The sequence below is a fragment of the Colletes latitarsis genome, chromosome 7 (genome assembly GCF_051014445.1).
Source record: "Colletes latitarsis isolate SP2378_abdomen chromosome 7, iyColLati1, whole genome shotgun sequence".
Classification (NCBI taxonomy): domain Eukaryota; kingdom Metazoa; phylum Arthropoda; class Insecta; order Hymenoptera; family Colletidae; genus Colletes; species Colletes latitarsis.
Genome location: NC_135140.1, coordinates 5,900,165 through 5,922,519, shown reverse-complemented (window position 1 = coordinate 5,922,519; position 22,355 = coordinate 5,900,165). Strand labels below are relative to the sequence as shown.

Genomic DNA, 22,355 nt, shown 5'->3' with positions numbered 1-22,355 from the left:
GGTGAGAGAGGCGCCGTGATAGAGAGAGATCTATATAGCGGTAGCAAGAGTTCGCATGTCTTGTAGAGAGCGGTGGGAGGAAAAAGCGAGAAACTAGAAAGGAGAAGAAGACGACAACGTCGCGCACCGTCGATGGTAATGGTGGTGGTGATGGTTGTTGCCGGTGGAAGTGGCGAACATCGCCCGAGAACCCGGAGAAGTGAGCGTTGGCCGTGATCGGGGAGGGTGCAGTGGGGGTTCGAGGTTGTTTGACGACGATGGTGGGGGAATAGCATAGTCACCGAGAAGCTTAGCCGTTCACACAGTGGGTTCAGGATGGTGTGTGTGTGCGTGTGTCGGTGAGGAGGAATGGGACGAAGGAGGTACACTCGCGAAGAAGTGGTGGGGAGAAGAGGAGACCGAACAGCGCGCTCCGTGGCCTCCCACATGGATCGTCATTCCTAGTCGAGTCTCTTCGACGCTCGCGACGTTTCTCCAGCCCCGATCGAGAGGGACCGATCTCTGTTTTTCCATGCACGTTTCATCCGTGTGACGACACACGGTCCACGCGTCTCAGTCGCGTGTCCGATTCCTTTCGAACAACAATCGAACGCGAAACCCGTTTCCCCCTAGTTGTTTACCCTCTCCCCTCGGAAGCTCCGTCTATTCATTCCTCCCCCACTCTCGGTTGTATCCTTTGGCTCGTGCAATACATCCCCCGAGCGGTCGAGTGACAGAGGCAGGGGAGAAAGCGCGAACGAAAGTCGGAGCAAGGAAAGGAGAAGGATCAGTGCGAGCTAGTACGTCGAGAGGGCCGGTTCGTTGAAGGAGAAAAGTATATACGGGCACGTTTGTAACGTTTTTGGGGTACAAAGGCCCGGGCTGTGGTACACGCGGTATCCCTCTGGGGGTATATATATATATATATATTCGTTAGCACGGCACCGTGTTTGGGTTGGTGCTCGCGCGTGTGGATGTACCACGACGTTCCGTTCAGATCGCCAAAAGTGAATCGGACGAACCGGCGTAGCGGGAGAGGAGACTTCGACAGCCGACCGTTTACGATCGACCAGAGAAACTCGCTCGTTTAGAGCGCGAATAAACGCGCAGTTTGCCAGAAGGCTCCTTCTCACGAGCGATTTCACGCGCGGCACGAAACCGAGCTTTTTAAACGACGATGTCGCACAAGATGCAGAGCCAAGGAGCGCCGGTTCACGGGGGCAAATTTCAGGTGAGCCTTGCAACTTGTTATCCCTAGTTTTTTCAACCCTTCGATATCTCGCGTCTTTTTATTCGTCGACGATACATTCTCGCCGCGATCGAGAACCGCGTTGCGTAATCGGACGCTACGAGAATATTTTTCATCGCTGGATCCGCTTGGATATATTTTTATCGTTACGCTGACAGTTACGTTAAAAGGTTTTTCTTTTAATTAGAACATATATTTATGTTACATCGATCAAATTTAACGTGAATTAATATTATTGGTCGTCGACGCTTAAAGGAACGTTCTGATCTAGACGATAATTTTTCACGTGTTCTTTCGAATTTAAAGACGAATTAATTATTACACATTTCTATCGAGTTTCGTCGTATGGATTTGGTCTGTATCGAAAAGGTATACGCAGTTTTTTCGTGCAATACGTAAAATTGTTGAAGATACAGTTGTTCCCGTTTTGTTGAACATGCCTTCACGACTCTGACCGTTCTGCTTATCTAAAACGAATAAACAATAAATCATTTTGTTCGGTATAAACGTGGGTCGGCACTAAAATTATGCAAGAAATATTGATAAGTTTCCTCCGTAAATAATAATAACTTTGTTCATTTTCGAGAGCATATATATTTGCAAAAAAATTTAAAGTAGACTTATCGAAGGTTCTAGACTAGAATGGAGATCGTTAATATACAATAGGGAAGTAAATATGATTAAATAAAGTAGATAATTATTAAATGTTTACGTGTTGGGACTGACGTATCGATTGTTTATGGTGGCTGTTTATTTATTTCCGGCAATTCTATTAGTGTTGTGGTAAATAAAAGTTGCATCGAGTAGTAGAATTAATTTCTGTGTAGCGGCGTTAGCGAAGAGAAAGGTTTTAATTAAAAATTCACAACGAAACGCCGACGGAACGAACTTATCGCGGATTAACGGTTACGTTGACAGAGGCGATCATCTGATCGCGTGAGAATTAATTAAATCCCAGCGGAAGTATTCCTGACCGTCGTGTGTATAAATAGGAACATGACATCGGGAAAGAAATAGAAATCGGTAGCGTCGAGATGGAAAGCTTATTCAAAATCCTGAAATCGACATTTTCATATCTGGTCCGTGCTGTTACCGTACACTTAAATAACCGTGCGTGATTTTATACAAAATTATACGTACAAAACGTAAATATTGACCCAGAACAATTTACAAAAAATAATTGTAAACGTGAAAATTTGAATGAAAACATTTAATTTTCGTTTGCAATATAAATTTATTATTTCGTATTGTATAATCTGTAAAATCTGTTATTATTTACCCTGAATAACGTATTTCTTTCCGAAGTTATTTAAATGACTATATTCCAATTATACAAGTAACGAATTCGTTTCGGGCTCGCAGACTAATTTGCAATTGAAATAGTTGGTTCGAAGAACTAATTCAAATGGATATTTAATATCGACGCCATGAAAGATACAACGCGAACACGTGGAACCTAAACAAACCAACACGATTCTAAACGCAATTAAACAAATATTTACCACGTTAGGCATCGATACCAATGCGCACATTTTGCTTATGCAACACACTAGACGAGTCACACGAAACTTAACGAGAATCGTCCATACGAAAATTAATAACAATAGCAAGAAATCTCTGGAAAATTGGAATCCAAGTCCAACGTGTCAGAATTTAGTTCAAATAGTAGATTAATATTACAAGCTCACCGAGCATTAATCCTTCAATGGCGGACTGTGGGTCCATTTTGGCCCGAATCTAAATTTTGTTATTTCGACTTCTCGTACAAAGTTTTTTTAAAATTAAATCTTCGTATTATCGTATTTACAATTTTCTTAATTATCAATGCCATTAGTTTTATAAATTCACCGAGTATTAATCATTCAATGGCGGAGTTCGGGTCCATTTTGACCCGAATCTAAATTTCATTATTCCGATTTCTTGTTAAATCTTCGTATTATTGTATTTGCAATTTTTTTTTTAATTATCAATGCCATTAGTTTTACAAGCTCATCGAATAATAATATTATTATTGTTATTCGTTAAAAACCAAAACTCAAGGACTTCGAATTTGCATCGATTCGATTCTACCTTAAGTCTTGTTAGGACTAGAAATTCGACGAAATCGTTCCAAAAACTCTCCGTTATTATGTTATAACATATTGCAGAATATTTTTACATTTACCTTGAATGTGTTTTATTTATAAACGCGGTACGATTCGTGGAAGTAACTGGAAGTCCCCTTTATTCGAGCACGCGGTTGTGGACGAGTTTCCTTCTATGTTGCAGTGTTTCCCACAGTTTCGCGCATCAGGTATCGTTATCGCGAAGCATATTAACGTTGAGTAAGCATGGAGTAATTTTCACCTGAATTATAAGTGTCACGTGGAATTGATAAAAGGAGGTCGCGACGCAAATGCAACCGCGGAAAGTACGGTACGGCTGTGTCGACAAACGTCGTTATTGCTATTTAATGCTAGTTTTCGTTTTTTGACGTACGTTCCAACTAGTTGCGTTTCATTTGTTGCTCGATCGCAATAACGATCGATTTGCAATCGTAAAGACGCTAGCTTCTGACACCGATTCTATTCCATCGTGTCACCCTGAAAGTTCCCGTGATTTTTGCTACACCTGACTCTAATGCCAGATATCTAAAGTATCGCACAAATATGATTGGGCGTATTGTATATCATGTTCGTCCGTGACTTGCATTTTTACTATTTAAAATTGCCACTGATCGATTTTGTTGATACATTTGATGGTTTCCTTGGAGAAAAACGATTTAGAAATCTGAGAGGATTCTTTCTCTCGAAGAAAAACGTGAGAAAAGTCAATAGGAAACGATGGAATTTATTATTAGTAAAAATATTGAACTTCTATGGAGTTTTTTTAAAATGAACGTTTATCTGTCGCTTATCTGCTATCGCGTTTTATATCGATATCGGTTAGTATGGTATGCTCCCGGTTGCATGATACGCGATGAGTGTTCCAGGAACAATCGCTTCAAAGATTCGCATAGATTTTCTTAGATAATACCGATCGATATGTATCGATGACGTTCAGAGAAATTGTCGTGAAAAATTTCCGTTGCACTGATTCAGGCTTGAAAATTCTCAAGAGTGAAGATAAATCATACGTCGATTGTTCTTTTTTTAAATCATAACGCGATATACGTTGTCGAGAAACTTTTGTTCTGCGTCACATTCAGATAAATTCATTATTTCAATTTAGATAGTTTTACTGCTTTCGAAACATGGTGACGCTTTATTTATCGCAGGAACCTTCTTTTTTATATCAAAGTTTATTTTTATATAATTGAAAATTAAATTTAAATTTATTATTTATTTCAAAGAGGTTCAGGGAATTTTAGAATTAACGTAAAACATTGAAAAATTGTCGGAGAGTAGTAATTTTGAATAATAAGCTGTATTTATGTAGTGATAACAATACAAATGATAGCTTAATTTTTCTTTCTAACGATATAGAAATTTATTTCTGGATATTCGTGAATAATTGTTCGTCGAACGAAATGGACACAATTTGGCCGTTTCTTTGAGCGTTTAAAAACAGGCCACTTTATCGAACCATTTCCGAAATAGCATTTTACGAACGAAATTCACGATACTCTAAACACATAAATCCGATACCATTGAACGTAGCCTCCGCGAAGACGTAGATTGTTTACAAAGAAACAAATCTCCTTCGATCCGGGTTCGTACTAGATTTTACTTCTTCCTGCCCCGAGGATCCAGTTGGAGCTGCTCCAAAATCACCGCGCCAGATGCAATCCTGTAATCCGTGTCGAATAGGACTCGTCATTATTGTAAATTACACAAATCTGAATACGAATTTTTTTATATCCACGTTATTACTGTATCTTAGTTACGTTGTTCCCTTCTATGTTATTAATGCTCGTGTTTATAGAAGTTTAGGCAAAGCTTCTGCGTACAGTTTAGAAAAGTGTTAACATTGCTGATAACTTCGTGGGGGGGTTCGATAGCATAACAAAAATATCTCTGTTATATTGTTCCGTCCCAAAATTCACTGTTACCGTGAAAAACGATAAAATCAACGTTAATAGAATCATATTTTAACAAACAACCGCTACAATATCAAACAAATCTTGCTCCTCAAACCGTGGTTCACAGAAAGTATGATTTTGGGGGTTCTCAAAAGGCAAAAAGAAAATACTATATCAAGAAAGGAAAAAGTGCTTCCCATAGTAAGGTCTTGAAATCTATAATAACAAGTCTTGATTAACTTCATTAATTCGCCTTGATGAAAAGCAATAAGTCCCAAACACTTGGTTTCTGAGACACGAGACTTTAATGGGAATTGAACTTTGGCAATTATCGTGTCGATTAAAATGTTTCTAGCTAGAAATGTCGATTAGAAATTTGATTGCTCGTGTTCCGGAACACCTCGAGTTGCTCTTGGTATCTACCGTTGACCTCGATCGATTATCGACTAGCTCGTAGATCGTTTTACGACTCGGTTACCGAGCGTTGACTTTATCTATCGAACGGATGATCGAACTATTCCATCGATGGATCGCGTTGGGTTCAAGTGCGAGCTAATTTTTCTCCGTAGAGAAGGACGTTTGATTAGAGTCATTAGTGGCTGTTAGAGGCGGTCGATGCTTGGGAAAAGGCTTCTGGGCTCAATTAGAGCTATTGATGTCTTTGACACCGGGTTGTTCGTGAGATACTCGAAAAGAAAAAAGAAACGAAAATTATCTGGGCATGCTACTCGAGACGCTTGGATACTCGAGAAGCTGGTATCGATACGTGATATCGGATATGACTCGAGTTAGATCGGGGAAAGGCGAATTTGCAATATCCGTCGAGAGATTCTTCAAAAAGACCGCCACACAGGGGACTAAAAGGAGAATCCGGCTTGGAAACAAATTCATATAACAACTTCACATGAGATAGTTGCAAAGGGGTTGTTTTTCGAAATCATGGCGGTGTGAATCGTTTGAAAGTATTTTTTTGAGCTTGTTATAGTCATATCAATTATGTGTAATTATTTCAAAACTTGATAGTGTGACGTAAAAGATAATACATGACTTTTTCAACGTGAAATTTGTGTTTATTGTTGTATAAACTATAAATACATCTGTATTTAAACACGTGTTAAGTCTAATCCGTATCTGAGTCATGTAAAATGGAAGTGATGTCGTTAGAGTCATCATCAAACTCGTCATTAGTCTTCATTCGTTTGATGAAGGCTTGTGGAAAGCTACAGCTTCTGTATCCGCCAATAAATTAATAATGCCTGTACGCAGTATATCCTTTTTCTTGCAATTGGTACGTTTCTTGATAAAGTGGATAAACTGGATCCGAGGAAGATAATAGAGCATGAAATAAACCTTCCACTGTGTTTTTCCTTGACATCTTCCGTGTATATAATTCTGTATATTTTTTTGTATCCTTATTTTCAGTATTCTTATTTTATCATTTCTGCATCAAAGAATTATTAGAATCCCCTTTTCACAACGTATTTCAATAATCACCTACCACTCTAACGACTCATACGTGTGATACTAATATGTTGTCAGAATTCGGATACAAGGTCCAATGTATGGATATGGTCAGATTAATTTACGGATCAATTGACCAATGAGACACTGGTTTCTGTACGAACATATCTAGGAATATATATTTTAAAATATATGTTTCTTGCCTTTCGCTCGATAGAAATCTTATGTCCTAGTTATAAATAATAACACTGTCATTATCAATAATACTTTTTATTTCTCTTCAGATTTGTCTAAATGAACTTTTTAAAACTGAAGTAACTTTCATTTGGTAGAAATTATTTACAAAGGGTCAAGGTGTTACACTATAAGAGTCATAGAAAAAGATAAATAATAAATTCTACTGAAATTAGGTAAACAAAGACTAGTAACTATTTAGAAAATCTTTAACCTCGTGGATTATTATGATTTTGGAGTATGTTCTATAATTAAGTTCAGGTTCACTATCTATAAATTAGGGTGGACTCGTGACATAGTTTCAAAATTTCACTAAGTAAATATTACTAATAATAACCGGGGGGAAAAAGCATTGTAGTTGCTGTTTTCCTGTAATCTCGATGAACTTTCGTAACATCGAATAATGCAGTAAACAAACACGTAACATATTTTCCACGTCAATGTGTTCTCGAGAAAATGTCAAGTATACAACAGTTTTTATAAACTCGATGCATCTGGCGTGAAGCAGAAACGGGCCAAATTTTTTTTAAACGATCGATAACAATTGGTAATATGCGGACTTGACAACAGCATATTTTCAACGTTTATCGAGAATAAGCTGTTATTCGTTCATCGTGATATATAATTTTATTTTACGATTTAGATTGTGATTTTCATTGCACAAATGACACACGAGCATCGGTCATACATTTTTTTAATCGTTTCAAGGAACGATCGACATTTGCAGATTGTTTAATAACATTTTCACACGTTTAATTTTCATACACAACCAGATTGTCGTTGAACTCTCTCGGTTGCGAAGGTCCTCCGTGCAAGGACGTTAAGTTTGCGGCCGCCCTCCCCCCTTTCGCGCAGGAGAAAACGGAAATGTGCGGCTTCGCGTGTAGGTTTTACCGCGTTCGTGTCGGCAATTAAGTTCGCGGAAGGCAGACGCGGAAAACGCGCGGTGACCGAACCGTCGACGCGTTCGAAACGCCATGGAGCGCACGGAACCAGGACGAAAAGAGCTCCGCGGGGGCTGGGAAGGGGAAACGTAGCAGAAACCGAGAGGTTAGGATGACAGAATAGCGAAGAAGGGGTCGAAGTAATAGGAAGGGAGGGGAGGAAGGAAGGAAGGAAGAAGGGGAAAAGGCAAGGAAGAACACGAAACAGCAAAAGTAGGTAGGAGAGAGGAAAGGTGTTGGACGTGGAAATTTCCATGACGTAGCCCCGTACACTATACTACGGAGTCGCCATGACTTACCAGGCACGCGTCATTCTCGGCCACCAATTGACCGAAACTCGCACAACAGTTTCGACGGTCGAGTTCCCGCACCGCCTCCGAGAAACTAGTTTCGGTTACGAAACAAAAGGGTCGAAGGCCCGACGAGTCCGTTCAGGGATCCGTCGTGGGTCTTTTTAAGTTTCTGCGAGAGGGGGCGAGCCAGGGGGCCCCGCGTGAATAACGAGGGAACGCGGAGAGGGGGACCCCCCGTTGTAAGACTCTTTTGCGAACGCAGGTTTCTCCGAAATCCTGTTGCCAGAGAAATCTTCCTTCCCACCAGCCCCTTTGTTCCCGTCCTCCCCAGCTCCACGGTCCGCTATTACCTACATGGGAAATGCTAACCGTGGAATCTTTTCGGCCTAATGGCGAATACCTCCTTCGCCCTCCTCCCCTCAGGAATCGTTTACGCGTCTAAAAATCTTTCTGCGCGTCGACGTTCGTGAACTGAGGGGATTCACGATTTGGACATTGTTTCGAACAGTAGACGAATTGTATGTGGGTGTTTGCTTGATTGAATAATTCTATTCTTATTTGTTCATCGTGAAATAGTTAATTTCACAATTTAGAGTCGAAGAGGTCGAGTCGAGTCAAGTTCCGAAGGTCCCCGAGTCAAGTCGAGTCAAGTCGAGTTATGGTTTTGCTTCACTCCGACAAGGTTGAAAAAACCTGGAAAAGAAAGATAATGCTAAGTTACTTTAACAATCGTTTTATAAAAAATGATCAAACTTTAAGCGCTGTCTTTAGCCACCTTTGATAGAAACAATATTAAATATTAGTTGAATATTGTTATAACATTTAAAACTACACGAAATTTTCTATCTACCAACCTAATATAGCTGTTAACGAGAAATCTTTGGCCAACCACTGTACCGTCTCATGGTTAACATAAAGCCGATCACCCAAATCGGATGATCCAAATCTGTTAAATCAAATTGGATCATCGAAAACCAAAGCTGTTTCGATTCTGAGATCAGAGTAAAAGGATTCGTGCGTAAAATAGATAGATTTAATTGATGAATACCAGTTCTATAAGTTGGCCAGTTCGTGATACCAAACACAATTAGAAATTTATTTAAAACATAATCTATGATGCACTTAAAGGGGTTTTCTAATTTAAAACTAGAATTTGTCTCAGTAGTTTGAATGATTACCACGAGTTACGATTCTGTTTAAAAATTTTATTATTCGAAGAAAACAATTTTATGATAAAACAAGAATTAAATTTAATTTTTGCGAAGTTCTAGCCTTATTCGAATAAAATTTTTAGAACGATATGCTACGTGTCGTGCGTGTTGGTATCGCGAATAACGTCATACACCGGAAGTGGACCCGTTCGTATGCATATAGCAGTTGATTCAGAACTAAACTTGTCAACCAAAGTGTGTCGTTCTGGAATAAGAATTATACTAGAAAAAACGTGGAAAATGGAAACACTGACATTGACCATTATTGGCGATTAAGTCAAACGGAAATTATCTAATTCTCACGTAAACAAACTTGGCAATATAATCTGTAGAAGCATAGTTCGTATAAAATTCTATAAAACGAAAATACTTATTGCCAATTTGTGAAAAGTGATTTGCAAAAGATTGGTTTATTAATCTAGAACTTATTCTGTAACATTGAAATTCTCGACTGCAATTCTATTCGTCCAATTCAAAGATTCTTTGTTCCGCATATTTTAATCGCGAGATCGAACTACTTGATTGCGTCAATTTAGCGACTAAGTCCGCATGAATAATCGTCTATGAATAATTATTTTTCCGCGGATAAAATAAGACGCGAACGTCGAGCGTCGGAGCGCCAAGCTTAAAGATTATTCACGACGAACTTGAAAATGACGATCGACGACGCGCGATAAAACGTGTTGCGTGCAAGCCGGAAGTCGGTATCTCGAGTAATCTATAATAGTAAATCAAAAACTGAGCACAGGCTGGATACATGCCCAAATAGTATTTGCTAGCAGTAGAATAGTAGTTTTATGCAAAGAATGGCGTGCGAAGTCGGTGAAACATGGCATCCTGTACACCAGGGGCTCTCAAACAAATGTTTCCTCTTTCCCATGTTTAGCCGTCTTGAACGCTTCTTCAACGTTATTTGCATTTTAACGAGAATATTCAAAATAAGAAACGATACTCGAGATATCGAGATCTCTCAAAATATTATAATTAGTAATTCAGTTTCTCTATATAAAAAACATGCCATTTATTATGTTTCATAATGTTTCAAGAGTTTAACATCGAAAAACAGTTTAGATAAATCTCAGAAAATTTCTATTTTTAATGGTCTTTGCGCGAAAGGTGCAGCCGTTTTTAACACCTCAATGATCAATTCAAACACCTCAGTGATCAACGTTTTTCGATCGAAAGTCGTTTAAAGAAACGCGTTTTTCGTTTTGGAAACCACTGAGGTATGTCGACCTAACTGTACCGGTACACCCACGCGTCCCACGTATTCATAGAGGGTTGAATATTGCACGATCGGCGCGGGGGAGCAAGGGAGATAGGCTACGGTTCGATTGTCGACCGGGGAGAGTTCAGCGGTTTCGAAGTAGCCTAAGTCACGCGAGCATGTCTGGAGTTCGTAAAGCTGGCGCTCCAATGACGCGTCGCGCGTGAATATAGTGGATAAGTTTAACATTCGACCGGCGTCGTGTGCCTGAACGAGTATTTTGATACGTTAACCCTGCGCCGTGGTAGCCATTTAAATGCCTACGATTGAGTATTTCAGAGCACAGGAAATTAGGAATTGATTTTGTTCGAAGCACAATGGCGATCACATACCTTATAGAATTTCTCAAACGCGTTAACACTGATTTAGGTACACGGTATGTTAGATATATTAGATGCTATTGATATTTATACGAATTTTTTTAGAATTTTGGTCCACCAAAGTTCGCGTCTATTAAAAATGAGAAAGAACGGCTATCGGTAAGGTCTTCGACCGCAGAGGATTAAAAGGTAATTTAATAAGAAGCGCAAATGAGATGATTCTTGAGGCACTGAAACCTTAAGATGACGACTCGAAGCTCGAAGGTTCAATAAACGCAACATAGGGAAGAATTCTGAAAAAAGAAATAAGTGAAAATTATGGAACGATATTTTGTCCATCCGAGGATTAAGTTTTGAGGAAAATCACTTAAGGAATCTGTGAAATACAATCGATGGCCACTTCTGTTGCGCAGAATTCAAGAGATTTAATAAGTAAGAAGATCAGACGCTAGAAAATACAAAGTTTGAACGTTATTTTTCAAGCAGGAAGTTAGTAGTGTAACGTTTGAACGAGAAACGTGAGATTTATGGTTGTTAAAAGCCCGCGACACCGTCTATTTTCGCACCGAGTCACGTTTCTTCGAGCGTCCTTTACAGAAATTAGGAAGTCTGGCGTTTAAGACGTAGAGTATTCCAACAACGATGGTCTATGGTTTATTAACGACCCACGCGATAATTGAAAGTTTGTGCAGCACGAACCAACCCAACGAGAAAGATTCTCGCGCTATATGATCGGTGAATCTGCTCCGATTAGAAGTCGAAGCGTCTGCTTTTCACGATCAACGTTCCCATCGAGTATGGAACATGGACTTCAGAGTAGATCAGTGATCCACAGGTTACGTAAACTTTATCCGTGAATCATCGTCGATCCATTCAACGAAGAACAAAGGAAGCTCTGTGGGTGACCAGTGAACCTACGCGACAGGAAGCGAAAAATCTATCGTGAACGATTGCGGTGGATCATTGGTGGCCCACGCGACATGTAACGGAAATTTTGTACTGAGTCATCGCGAATCAATATAAATCAAACATTCGCGAACCGCCAAGATGAATCGAAAAAAATTTCACCGCCATTTCGCCAAATAAATGGTCGAAAAGAGATTCGTGATTATTGTTTGTACATTGTATATTATATTAGAAAATAATTAGGATTTTTTTGTGTTTAACAATTCTGAACGTAGCAGAGTCTCCTCTGGTCGTTAAAGAAACCATAAGTAGATTCAGACGATCCTGTACAGACAGACAGACTGACACTTTTTAAAACTTTTTAAATTTTAATGTCGAAGTACTTGATCAATACATAATTCTTTGCTTCTCGTTTTTAGACACATTTAATAAAATATCGAGCAATTTAAATTTACCAAACGTAACACGATTTGAGTTTCCCAGGAATATGACTCGTGTTTGCAGAATGTAACAACCAGTATTGTTGTATTATTTTATATAAAAGAGAGAAATTGTTGACGCATTTTTCTCCACTTGAAAAGAGAAAGTATGACAAAAATACGAATCATTTTATTTGTATTTTGATATGATATCATATATCGAATCATTGCTTGTGCAACTCCAAACAAATACAAACGATAGCTAGATAAGTTCGTCGTTAGAAGAAGAATTAACGAAGGTGTAAGCGTTGTGTTTTTGATCTCTTGGAACCCCCTACGGTTCATTTTCTATCTATGCTGCACGGAATTCCAGCAAATCGGCTTCTTCAAACAACTTATCTATTCGATAGTATAGAATCGTACGATTCTATCGGACTGATACGTATCGATATTAATAGAGTTAAACGATGTATCTTATCGTTGAATAATAAAATGCCGCGGGTCACCGTTAGCCCGCACAATAAGAGAGAAAATGCTACTGAACCGATGATTACTTGCTTCCAATACCTGTTTCACACCGTAACATGATTCCAGGCATTCGATACGTATCAGTATTAATAGACAAGCGAATGGATTGGGTCCTATCGCTACTGTATATCAACGAAGGAAAAGTCTAACATCGGTCGAGCCACACGACGCGAAACAGAACGATACAAAACCAACGACAATTTCGATGTGTGTTCCGTGTCAAGAAACGATTCTAGGAATTCGATACGTGTCGGTATTAATCGGACAATTTAATTTTTGGGCCCCGTCGCTACCGCGCGACGAAAAAGAAAAATCTACCGTTGAATCTCGCGATACGATATTAGAATGCTAATGAGTAAACGGTAACTTACCGCGATAGTTGTTTAACTTCATCTCATGATTCTAGGAAATCGATGCGTATCAGTGTTAATAGACAAGTTAATGGATGGGGCCTCACGTACGTCGAGCTACCGTCTGTCAAGTAGAAAAGTTTGCAGTCATCGTCGAGCCACGCGATGGGATACAGAATACTAATGAATCAACGATAATTTATCGCGATGCTTCGTAATGAGAAATTAAATTTTCTTTTTTAGTAGCGACGTCGACACATTGACGACCGATTAGGGAGATTTTTCTTTAGCGTACAGGTTTATCTAACATTAAGTAGAAAAGTAAGGGACGCTGGGAGCCAATTTTAATTTGTGATCTTTTCAAATAGTCTAAGTATATTCTTTGACAAAATTTATAAATATGAAAATATGTCACAAAATATCGAGAGCAAAGGTTTCTAGATCGGTACATTGTAGGAGTATCTGGACTCGAAGGGTTGAAACACTATTGTGAGAAACTGATATCGGTATTAACCCCTTACTTGAGATAACTTATGTTATAATTAAGTCTAGTATACGTATTTAAACAGAAAACGCTTGTTTATGCTTTGTTTCCATTTTTGTAATATCGAAATAACTTATCCAAGTAATCCGTAAAAAAGAAAACGCTGACAATTTTCAGGTTAATTTTACATTAGTCCATTGAACTATTTCAGATTCTATATTTGAAGTTGCAGAAGTAATAAATATTATTTTCTAGCAATTCATACGAATATTCCAATTTCAAAAAACATCTAATTTACCCGGTCAATGTCCGTGAATCTAGCGTGACTAGATACGGTTGGTCTCATTCTAGGAAGAAACGGCGCGCGATTGGTCAGCGTGTAACCGCGCGCGATTCGAAACGGAAAGTCCTGTTCGTGGGTCATTGGTAACCCAACCATCGCGGAACACGATATCGTTATGCGTGCGCTGGTTTGCGAACGCATACACGCACACGCACGATGCATCGCTGCATCCCGGGGCCATGATGCAATCGTAGAAACGGCTCTGACGGATTTATCTCGCGGTGAAATCAAATTAAAAAGGTCAATGCTAACCAGTTTACTGATGCGATCGCGACTCTGTGTGCGCACACGAGCGGTGCACGCGTACGCAACGGATTCAGGGGCAAAAGCACGCTGACAGCGGAGCGATTCATGCGCGTTAGCGTGTCTCGGTTGCACGCGACATGTGTACCTACGCCAGGGGCTGAACGTCGCCTGCGTAATCAACGACAACGTTCGATCCTCTCCGCGAGTTCACTGGTCTCCTAGAAGCTGAAGTCACGCGAACGTGTCGCGAGACCGTTCTGATATCCCTCTAGCCGCGCGGTCACTTTACCTCTATATAGGGTGACTCCGTAAATATCGTTGATTTCACTCTGCCAAGCGAATTGATACGACGCCGCATCGATCTTATCGTTCCCTTCTTCGTTGCCCTCTTATCGGGATTGCGTTCCTACGTCAGAGCTTCTCGAACCTTACAAGCGTTTCACCCTCGTTTCTTCGGATCTTACTTCAATTTTTAACCCTTTAAGTCCTTTATTCAAAAACGAATGCAATTATGGACAAAAGTATAACGTTTATTTAATTTTGTTTGGTTTCCTTTCCTTGACAATTTTTATTTATATATTTTGATCATTTTTGTCCCGAAGACTGACGGTCAGTGTATAGTGAAATAGAAAGATGTCAAAGAAAATCTATATAAAAATAAGTTCTATAACAAATTATTAGTTTCCAATAGTCTAAAGACGAAGCATCGTTCTCGTGGGCAATTTGAGTTTGACAATCAACAATATATAAAAAAATTCCAGAATATTAGGTGTTCATGGTCGCCTTTAATGATAAATATGACAAGACAGAAAAATTTGCAAGAAAATAACATTTCGATTCGATTCTTATTAAATTCTTTCCCTTTTTAGTACAGAATGTTAATCGAATGAATCAAGGTGCAATATTGTAAGAAAATATCACGCACGCTTGTTTATCGTGAAAAAAGTGGCATATTCGTTAAGGAATAATTAAACCATTTTTAAGCAACAAAAACCCAACGTCTTATCGCATAGCGTTTGTTACGACATTCTATGCAAAGATTGATCTTTGTATTCACGAATGGAAATTGCACGCAATACCATTGCTGGCGAACGCCTACCTATGCATATCATTTTCTCGATAAACTCCGTACATTTTGTACAAGCCGCTCGTCACTGCATATACAGGGTGTGTCGTGCACTTTGAACGGTTTGTACGGTCGACCCTCGCTTCATGCAACCTTGTATGCGTGCGAACCTCGTTTATATGCAACCTCGATATCTGTTCGCGAACCTTCGTTCGCTATATTGCATCGACAAGCGGCTAATTACTCTAATCTCGATACTTGGGCGAATGTGGAGGCTCTACTGTATTTACACGGTTCGTTAAAAATAGAAAATATCAATGAATGGAATCTAAAAAAAAACAAACGCGAAGGAAAAATAAATAGAAACAGAAAGGTTCAATTTTTGTGACTTTTTATGATGTATTTATTTCCACCAAAGAAATTAAAACACTACTTGAAGAAATGCATAATGCAATGAAAATAAATTCTTATTCGTTCTCTTATAGAAAACTATACATTTTCAAAAATCCGGTCGAATAAATATTTTATTAAAAATTACGAATGAATCATTTTGATCACTTCGATAGTTCTAGTGTTGATCAAGCGAGATTTAATTAAACCATCTGGTCACAGAATGACAAATATTTTTATGAAATCATCAAAGTAATTTTCATAGAAAATAGTAGGAAGTATTTAATAGACCGCAAGGTGAATTTTCCAGGAGAATGCGTAACCCAGATCGTCGAGAAGCTTTGCATTGATTACGCGGGGAAGTTAATTATTTAACGTAGAATTACATTAGATTATCTGAAAGTGTGGAGACGTTCTGTGAGAACTGCCAGACGAGAAAATAACGGCACTTACACTATGCCCGCGCAATATTACACGTCTAAACTCACTCTCTCGTTGGCTACTAGACATAAATTTTGTAGAAAGCGTAATAAAAATGTCGCTTCCACTCGTTCTTACTGATTTCACGTCTACTTTCAACACTCATCGCGAGATCATTAGGAGAGTAGAATAAGTTTTCGTGTAAACAGTAGCCATTAGTAGCGAAATGTTTCACCAAATAATTCCAAATAATTCTCTCCAGAATTCGAAAAGTTTCCCTTTTCTGCTCTACGAGTAATTTTTCTTCTGAATTTACAAGTGTCTCCAATAACAAAAAATTTATATTTCGAAATTTTCTTGCGGTTCTCATTCGTTAAACCAGTATTCCCCGTTCGAACGAACTTTTTTTTTTCGCCGCATTTGTTACGAATGTTTCGCTGTTGCAAATTATGATGACACGCGACTAGATACGGCGAAAGATTTATAGAAGTTTGCCGCACACATACGCAGTTTACTTGAGATTAGATAAGTACGTTTCACTATGAAAGATAAAATTTGATAGGAGTATCTTCATTCATTTTAACACTTAAACGTGTGTCGCAATAACGCCGACAACGTTCTCTCCAAAATTTTCGTTAGTAATTTGATATTCGTAACATTCGTTCGACCGAATAAAATATCGTTCCATTTTTCGGGGAGAATATTATACATAAGTTTTCTGCGAACAAGTTGCAGAAATTTACTCTTGAAACATATGCAAGTTTACAAGGAAATGCTGCGGAAGCGTACAACTTCTTCTGCGAACTTTTTATAAGAAAACACTGTAGGGGTACGTGGTTTTAGCTGGAATCATTTTATCTCTCGATTTGTATAAGTGCATTCATTAACGCGTCACATAGCGAGAAATGTTATATAAACGATTCTACGTATTATATATACGCTTGCACTTGTACAGCAGATGTACAGGAATTGCATAATCATGCTAGCGAGTACATGCATACATATTCGAGGTCGCATTGCTGATGCAACGAACGACACATACATATGTCGATTATTGAACAAAAATTAGTTCATTATATATTGTATAGGAAATGTACGTCTTTTATTAGAGAAACATATTATACTCCCAATTCTTTCTCTCGTCTTATATGCACCCGATCGAGCAAAAATTGTTCTCGCGTTACACAAATAAATTAAGTATAAAATTAAAAAGAAGCATTTATTTTAGATCTACGAGCAAAAACAAACCATCGTTCAGGCTTGAAAATGTTCCGAAAAATGGAGCAGTTATATTAGAAATTCCAAATCTGCAGAGGCAATAATAAATAAGAAAAATGGTGCACGATTATTAATAATTACATACGAAATTATTGATAATGTGTAGTCGTTGTTAGAAAAAGATCCATCGATTTTCACTACTGTTTAATTCATCTATTATCATTTCGATCTTAAAAAACATATAAGTTCTTGGTATCTTTAGGATGAAGTTTAAATTTATAGAAAGAGAAGACGGTTGTTGATTTGTTGCTTATCGCTACATAAATTATTCAACGTTTATGGCTCCAAACATTAGTCGACTTTTCGTTTCGTAATCAGTAGTTTCTATTAATAGTCGCTTATTTATATTCAATTTAATAATGGTTGTACACAAGCTGTAGCGTAGTAACAATGAACCGATATTTAAAATTTCAATGTTCCTTCGACAAAAAAATACCTCTGTACCTCTCATTTTTAAATCACTTTAGCCGGTTTCTTCAGTCTCAGAGTTCTTTTTACTTTTTTTTTACGACGCCATTATTACGTCTTACGGCGTTGGTCGCGGTATCGACAATAATTATACGTTTCTTCGCCGATTGTGGTGCCCATGGTCATCGTTACAAAATTGATCGATGCTGCAGGAAGTTAAAATGTTACGATTGCAATTGCAATTATTCTATCACCACAATATTTATGTTTACAGTGAATTGTCAAATCATCGTGTTTAAACTCTCATAGTTATTTTTAGAAAATCCTTCGAAATATCTTTCTAGCAAATCTCATCCATCTTCGTAACTGTATTTAATTACTTTTTGCACTTTCGAGTCCGGTGGAGTCGTTATGGATATATCAACGGTTCTTAGTGGGAGACTCGACACTAGCTATGATAATAACCACTTTTTTATGAAGGAAACTGTGTATGAATAGGAATACTATCCTGCTGGAAAATATTTCTTTCTTTCCTTATATCGTACCAAAAATAATTTGAGCCATTGGACCCATTAAGTCTCTGATGGAGTATTCGTGTTGCTAAAAATTATAGGTTTCCATGTGCTTTCCTTTGTAACATTGAAATGTTACAACTAACTATAGACTAAGAAGTTTCTACAAAAATATTTTACTAATGCTCTCAGAAAATTTGAAGAAAGAAAGCAGAAGGAGCGTTGGAGTCAATGATTATTGGGAGCGCTGTAGGTCGAAAAACGCAGGGAAATTAAGAAGGTCAATGCTGTTACGGGTCGGTGGGCAATCCGCGTGTAACGTGGTCTGTAATTCAGGGGCAAAACTAGCGACAGTTTATGCACATTGACACAGTCATTCGTCCCACGCACGAGCCGCGTGCGGGATGTGTTGGTATGTCACCGTGGCTCGGGCTTCGAGATGAGGATGTGACGTTACCCTCAGATTTGTTAATTTGTTATTAAAGGGCCGCACGTGTGGTCGACCATAGACGGATCACGAATTCTATTCAACCAGCGTAATTCAGGGTCCGCGAATCGCCGGGAGAACACGAGCGACAAAAGAATATATGGCGAAAAGGCAGCCAAGTTTTGCCCGCGCGCGCAATTTCGTCCAATAAAGCGGTGATAGGACGGAGAGACCAAGGAGTGTTCATTGCGTTTATTTGATCGTCCGAGATTCGTCGGGCAGGTTATATTTGGACGCGTTCCTCCGGAACAACTCGCTAGTTGACTCCTCGAAAAAGCTTCGTCTCGATCGCCCCGTAAAATGCATCGATCGTTTTATATTCCTCGTCCATCGCCGAATTTTAAACTCGGCGCGCAACCAACCCCTTCAAAATGGCGCTCGTATATTTATACGGAGAAACTTGCTCACCGAAACTTATTCTTTTTATTTAATTCTTATTAATTTGTTGATTTAAATTTAATTTAAAGCCCTTTTTAGCTATAGTCGTTTATAATGTTATTTTCTTAATGCAAAATGTCCTCTCCAGAGTTTTAAATGCATCGTCCATCGTCGAATTATAGCCCCTTCAAAATGGTGTCCAAACATTTATACGGAGAAACTTGTACACCGAAACTTATTCTTTTTATTTAATTCTTATTAATTTGTTGTTTTAGCTATAGCCGTTTACAATGTTACTTATACATTAATGCAAAATGTCTTCTCGAGAGTTTTAAATGCATCGTCCATCGTCGAATTATAGGTACGATGCGCGCAACCAACCCTGTTAAAATGGCGCCGCGTTCAAAATTTATTCTTTTAATTGAAGTTATTTATTGATTTTTATGATTGATTAATGATAAATAATTGAATCAGTTATTTTTAATTCTTCCAACGAAGGGTAGCTGTGACTTTCAGTAACCTATTTAGATCTTTTATTATCAACTTGGTGATTAATAATTGCTAGATTAATCGTGTCTGGGTGTTATTCGTCAATGTTGATTACTGATTAGTATCGTAATTATCAATTACTAGCTTGGGGTTAGTCAACGGTCACATTACATTTTGCCCAACACTGAAACGTGACTAGAAAATGATCGTCGTGTAGAAAGACTATTCAATTGATGACGAAACCGCGCAGATTTTTATGCGTGGCTCGAAAGAGTGTCGTAAGAGCCACGAAAATATAATTTTAAAATGCTACTGAAAACTAGTTCGACCTTAAGCGGGTCAATGAACAAGCGCATTGCGAAATAAAAGGAAAGAAAGTAGAAAGTTTGTATTATTTAAAAGTCTTTTAATAGTACAAATTATCTGACTATTTAACTGTCAATATAATTTGTAATATGTATATTCCTGTACCTTATCGTGTACTCTAATTTCACATCAAAAATTTATCGTTTTGTCATCGATCGAATAGATTTGTTAGCCAATTTTAAGTCACGGTTTAAGAAACTTCGGTATTTCGCTTCGAACGATTATATTAACGATTGCAGAGTTGTGATTCATGACGCTCTGATTGCTATCTGATTACAGTTTAGTTAAAATTCTTGCTAAATATTGCTCGATACTTTGTAAGAGTGTCCACGATCCAGACTAGCGAATAAATTTCAAACATTATAATGATTGGATCGTGACTGTGCCGTTGCCGCTGGATCGTTAAGGTAAATCAGCTCACAGAATTGTATCTCTTTCACCGCGTACACTTTAAGTACATCATAAAAAACGCCTTACACGTTTAATTGAAGATTTATTTAACGCCTATCGATTAGCGTAGAAATGTCGTCAGACCTGATAGAAAGCATCGATGAAGTAAGTTCCACGTATCGTGTTCGATTTCTGGGCCGACAATAGCTTCTTGGTAAAACATTCAACGATCGAATTCGTTGTTTACATTACTCGGTGCAATTTAAAAATTGTTTCACACTCTTCTAAAGTAATCTCGTTTCGACTCACTTCCAACTATCAATGTTTTCTGAACAAATAGTGAGCTGTATGTAATTTAAATAAAACAGAATTGCTACAGTTAAATATAAATACTTAAGTGAATCGATATTACGTGTCGCGCAGATTAGAAATATATATTTCCTTTCCTTACTCGATTTTGTTCAAATTTGATACGAGTAATCTCCGTATGTGTCCATTTACGATAAAAGATTGATTGCAAAATCTCAAACGCATCGCACGATTTAATCATCCTTTATAAATAGACCGATTGTAATTTCAAACGATGAAAACTATCACCGATAATAAGGACGATCGAGACGAAGGCTTGAGAAGCGGATTCGCGAGGAGTGAGCGTAAAACGGAGAAGAACAAATAATTTAATCGTCAACTGGTCGTCTCGTTATCAGAAATAACCGCAAACACTTCCGAGTTCGACCGATGTCACGTATGTAACGCGGAAGCCCGTAATCGTTTGCTGTCCGTAATTTGTACAATTGCGTGACACCAGCGTATAGTTAATGCGACGATCGCGCGCCTCGCCATTATCTCGATTTGTATGGCCGTATTTGTACGTGAGTATTCTAATATTAACGACGGAATGACCGTGGCTGATTAGCCTTCAAGGCCTCGATCAGCGACGGGGACCCCTGTTTTGCATATCTGTCGGTCGATGCAGCAGCCCCTTCTTCACCGTGGACGCTCATTAAGCCAACACCCTACTGGACGGATCAACATTTCGTTGCTTCCCGTCGAAACGGAGCTCGAACCGATCTCCCAGCTTCCTGCCTCGTAACACGCTCAACGATCCAGCGTGCGTCTTTATCAAATCATTTGAATTACATGATCTTGGCCCAACGACTTCCGTCAACTTGACGCGTACGATGTACTTAACGAGCCCTCGGTTTCGAATCTTTCGATCAACCCCTAATAAAAATCACCTGGTCGAAGTTTTTTCTAAACTATAATCTTTTTGGTGGTACTTTTCAAATGTTAAAGGAGGATATTTGCACCCATATTCTTACAAGAGAACCTTACAGTTGTGGGCATTGCTTTTGAAAAGATAACAGGTGCAAGTTATAGTATATACCTAGCATCAAAAAACCCTGATGGGTTCCTTCATCATTCAAACACGACTTTAGATCAGAAACAATAAAGCTTTCTGTTTAATTCCCAGTTATTAGAGGAGCCATAGAAAAAATGCAAAAGAATATACATGATATAACAACTATTATATTGATATTAAAGTTAATATTTGACAAAGAAAAATATAAATTGTGGGGGCATTCGAAGGGTTAGTTTGTGGTTTGTTGAGATGGGGTCTTTCCAAATAGTCGAAGTGCGTGTCCGCGACAAAATGTCACAGCTGTGGAAGTCAGGTATAATAAGAACAATCGTCTCGCGAGTCGTGGGCGTCTTAAGTGTCGCGACAGCCGCGTAGAATGCAGCCAGAATATAATTTCTGGCTCCCGAGAGAACCCCGTGTCGCTAAAATGACGAATGCGTTCGCCAGCAGCGTCGCTTTCGCCGAGGCGCCGCGACGGAAATAGCCCGCGAGATGCGTGCCAACGATCCACGGGGCATGCGCGTCGCGATCGTGGATCACGAAGGCGCGAGAGCCACTGACACCGATCCCCGTG

At 38.7% G+C, this 22,355-nt stretch overlaps 1 protein-coding gene across 1 annotated transcript in view; it reads left to right on the top strand.

The window, feature by feature from the left end:
• Positions 1–394: 394 nt before the first annotated feature.
• The window catches only part of LOC143343155 (proton-coupled amino acid transporter-like protein pathetic), a 47,860-nt gene continuing 25,899 nt past the window's right edge, over positions 395–22,355 (top strand). Inside the window, exon 1 of the mRNA XM_076767750.1 lies at positions 395–1,210. Coding sequence (XP_076623865.1) covers positions 1,157–1,210 — 54 coding nt within the window. The 5' untranslated portion in view covers positions 395–1,156. The remainder of the gene's footprint in view (positions 1,211–22,355) is intronic.